This window comes from Gekko japonicus, unplaced genomic scaffold (assembly GCF_001447785.1).
Source record: "Gekko japonicus isolate JY-2015 unplaced genomic scaffold, Gekko_japonicus_V1.1 scaffold2117, whole genome shotgun sequence".
Lineage (NCBI taxonomy): Eukaryota > Metazoa > Chordata > Lepidosauria > Squamata > Gekkonidae > Gekko > Gekko japonicus.
Window position 1 is genome coordinate 136,777 of NW_015176040.1, and position 4,051 is coordinate 140,827.

Sequence of the window (4,051 nt, forward strand, 5' to 3'; positions counted from 1 at the left end):
AGCGTCGCCTGACGGGGACCCCCCGCCGACGCCGGCCGCATCCCTCCCTCCTTCACCGGCGCCCGACCGCCATTGAAAGCCCCGCCATGGCGCCGCGCCGCGCCCTCATTGGCTCGCCCGCGCGGCGTCACGTGAACGCGCCGTCCAATCGACCCCCGCCGTCGGGGCCGAGGACACCCCCGATTGGCCCGCTGCGGAGAGGGGGCGCTGTCACGTGCACACAGACACACACCCCGTGACAGCCCAGAGGAGGCCTGAGAGGAATCGCAAAGAGAAGGACTACGTTTCCCAGGGGGCTGTGCGGAGGGTGGCTGGTGTGGTGGGGGAGTACCTCTGCGCACGCTCGTTGGAACCTTTCGGTGTTTAGTTCGTCGTCAGTATCTAAGCTCACCTTCTGTATGAGAAAGGGGGGGCGCTGTCACGTGCACATCCTCCCCTCCGGGACAGCCCAGAGGAGCGCCCACAGGGATCGCAAAGAGAAGGACTACGTTTCCCAGAGGGCTGTGCGGTGGGTGGGCTAGGGGTCCGTGCACGCTCGTTGGAACCTTTTCGTGTCTATGTCGTTGTCAGTCTCGAAGCTCACCTTCAGTATGAGAAAGGCCTTTTTTTTAAAAAAAAGGGGGCTGTCACGTGCACGCACGCCCTCCTCACCCCCCCCCCCCCCGCCCCGGGACAGCCTAGAGGAGCTCTGACAGGAATCGCAAAGAGGACTACGTTTCCCAGAGGGCTGTGCGGAGGGTGGCTAGGGGGTCGGTGCACACGCCCATTGGACTCTTTTACTGTTTACGTCATTGTCAGTCTCGAAGCTCACCTTCAGTATGAGAAAGGCGTTTTTTAAATTTTATTTAATAAAAGGGTCCGCGACCGAGAGACGGTTTTTCACATAGGCCTCCCCGGACCACATTACCCGGCATGCTTGAGCTCGGAATGCGGCAGGGACTACACTACCCAGGATGCCACGCGGGACTCAGGCGAAGGCCGGCTACGGACGGGAGCGCGCGCGGGACGCTGGGGGACGTAGGACGGGCGTGAGGGGAACTTGAAGCGCGGCCGCCCCTTTCCCTCTGTCCGTCCGCGTGCGCGGCGATGCCATGGCGGCCCCCGCGCGGCCCTGGAGCCCCGAGGAGCTGCGGAGCGACGCGCTGCCCAAGCGAGAGATCATCCGCTTCCTGCAGGAGCAGGCGGCCCACGACATATTTAATCATAATAGATGACTCAGCCATAAATGTGAACATTGATCCAACTCAGCTACCAATCCCTGGATCATCAATAAATGCACTTCCTTTCTTTCTTTAGACATTCTAAAAATATTTAGAGGAATCTCAGGGGCAGCACTACCTGGCTTTGTTTTCAGATGTGATCTTTGTAGGGCAAAGATGTTGCCTGTATGGCAAAGGGCCCACTAACCACCAGCTCCTCAGAGAGATGCCCTGCACCACGAAATGCTCCACCTTCACCCAACTCACAGTTTTGTCCTCTCTCCCTCCCTCCCTCTCTCTCCCCCCCCAGGGTGGCCAGGTGGTGTCTGGGTTGGGAAAGACCTGGAGACTGTGGGGGGTGGAGCCGGGAGAGGGCGGGGTTTGGGGAGGGGAGGGGCCTCCGCATGGTAGGATGCCACAGAGCCCGCCCTCCAAAGCAGCCATTTCCTCCAGGGCAGCCGCTCTCTGTCAGTTGTAAGCCAGTTTGGTGTCCTGGTTAAGTGCGCAGATTTTAATCTGTGAGAACCGGGTTGGATTCCCCACTCCTCCACTTGCCCCTGGCTGGATGACCTTGGGCAAGCCACAGTTCTGACAAGAGCTGTCCTTGAAAAAGAGCAGTTTCTGTCAAGAGCTCTCTCAGCCCCACCTACCTCACAGGGTGTCTGTTGTGGGAAGGGGAAGGGAAAGGAGTTTGTAAGCCGCTCTGAGGCTCTCTAAGTGAAGGGCAGGGTATAAATCCAAACTACTACTACTACTCCTCTTCGACTTCTTTGTGCGGACTCTAATCTGGGCGAACCGGGTTTGATTCCCCCACTCCTCCTCCACTTGCCCCTGGCTGGATGACCTTGGGCAAGCCACAGTTCTGACAAGAGCTGTCCTTGAAAAAGAGCAGTTTCTGTCAAGAGCTCTCTCAGCCCCACCTACCTCACAGGGTGTCTGTTGTGGGGAGGGGGAGGGAAAGGAGTTCGTAAGCCCCTCTGAGACTCCTTCGGGTAGTGAAGGGTGGGGTATAGATCCAATCTCTTCTCTTCTTCTTCTAAAAGAGGGAGATTCCCAGGCCTCACCTGGAGGTTAGCAACCCTGCCCTCTCCTCTTAGGCGGGGAGAACGGCTCAGGACTTCCTTATTCGGGGAGGTTTCAAATCCGGTTCCCATTCGGAGGCACCCATGAAAAGAATGGACCTTGGGTCTCAGTCTCCCCCCCGCCCTTCCAGAAACCTGGATTGGGATCCAAGTTTAGGGACCGGGGTTTGTGCTGAGGAGGAAGCCAACTCGGGCTAGCCACGGGTGCCTGCGAGCATTCAGACGCGCTTGCAGAGACTGGAGCGCGATTCGGGGGGGGGAGGCATGCGCAGGAGGCCTGTGTAGTCCTCATGGGCAAGCCAAGGTTTCTTTGGATGTGTGAATGCGGCTGCCACCTTCCATTCCCCCGACAACTTTGCAGAAGAAGTGAATCTTCTCTGTGTTTAAGATGGGTGGCCGTATGTTGTCGAAGGTTTAAGATAGTTGGGCCCTGTTAGTCTGTCTGCCGCAGTAGAAAAGAGCCAGAGTCCACTGACTCCCTAAGGACTGGCAAAAGTTGTGGCAGTGGAGGAGCTTTCATGAGTCCCTGCTCATAGATCACATAGATCAAGACGGGCGGCCCTGTTAGTCTGCCTGTAGCAGTAGAAATGACCAAGAGTCCAGCAGCACCTTAAAGACTGACAAAATATGTGGCAGAGGAAGGAGCTTGTGAGAGACACTGCTCACTTTATTCAGATCTGCAGAAGTGAGCCCTGACTCATAGAATCACAGAATGTTAAGAGTTGGAAGGGACCTTGCAGGTCATCTAGCCCAGCCCCCTGCACTCTGCAGGAGCATAGCCGAAAGAGAGCCCTACAACATACCCGAAAGATGGTCGTCCAGCCTCCGCTTGAAAACGTCCAGCGAAGGAGCATCCGCCACCTCCCGAGGCAGTCTGTCCCACTGCTCAACCACTCTGACAGGGAAGTTTCTCCTGATATTTAGCCGGTAACGACTCCCTTGTCATTTCCACCCATTCGGTTAGACTCATGCAAGCTCCCCCCTTGCCTCAAATTTTGTCACCCTTTAAGGTGCCCCTGGACTCTTGCTCTTGTGTTTGTGTCTTGGGGGAGGGCGTTGCTCTAACCCTCTCTGGGTTTTGCTTCCAGTTCCTTGCACAGCACAAGTTACTCGGGCAGATAAAGAATGTAGCCAAGACGGCTAGCAAGGACCAGCTGATTGCAGCTTACGACCAGCTCTTTGAGACACAGGTAGGTCAGCTTTGCTGTGTTGCATTGCAGGCGTCCCCAGTGGGGTGCCTGTAGCCAGGGGGGTTTAGAAAGTGGGGGTTTTGCCCAGCAAGGCATCTAATTGGCTCCTGGAGATTCGTTTGGCTCTGCAGATTTTCCCCCCCTTAGAAGTTGCTTTCACGTCAGCTGCCCCCCACAGCACAGGGATCTTCGCTCTGGGTCTGAAGGTGTGGCGTATCCGCCATTTCTGTCACCGCCTCTTGCAGCAGCCATTTTCTGGTGGCACCCACCACATTTTGTCAGAATTGCAAAGGTGCCTCACAGGCTCTAAACGGTTGGGGACTCTTGCTCTATTGCTGGAATGAATTTGGGAGATGAAACCACAGCTGAGGGGAAGACAACATTGTTTGTGGGCAGGAGGTCCCAACTTAAATCCTTGGGGTTTTTTTTTGGGGGGGGGGGAATGGGCCTGGGGAGTGGTTCAGTGCCAGAATTGCAGAATTGTTACTCATCAGAGTAGCTGGCACAGGGCTTTATGGACCAGAACAAACACACACACACACACACACACACCCACACACCCCATCTCCCCACCACACTC

General features: G+C 56.4%; 2 protein-coding genes across 2 annotated transcripts in view; one reads left to right on the top strand and one right to left on the bottom strand.

The window, feature by feature from the left end:
* Positions 1–88, bottom strand: part of FANCM (Fanconi anemia complementation group M) — an 86,573-nt gene extending 86,485 nt beyond the window's left edge. Inside the window, exon 1 of the mRNA XM_015426651.1 lies at positions 68–88. Within this exon, the coding sequence (XP_015282137.1) occupies positions 68–88 (21 nt within the window). The remainder of the gene's footprint in view (positions 1–67) is intronic.
* A 944-nt stretch (positions 89–1,032) lies between these two features.
* The window catches only part of FKBP3 (FK506 binding protein 3), a 12,318-nt gene continuing 9,299 nt past the window's right edge, over positions 1,033–4,051 (top strand). Inside the window, exons 1-2 of the mRNA XM_015426657.1 lie at positions 1,033–1,192; positions 3,369–3,471. Coding sequence (XP_015282143.1) covers positions 1,092–1,192; positions 3,369–3,471 — 204 coding nt within the window. The 5' untranslated portion in view covers positions 1,033–1,091. The remainder of the gene's footprint in view (positions 1,193–3,368; positions 3,472–4,051) is intronic.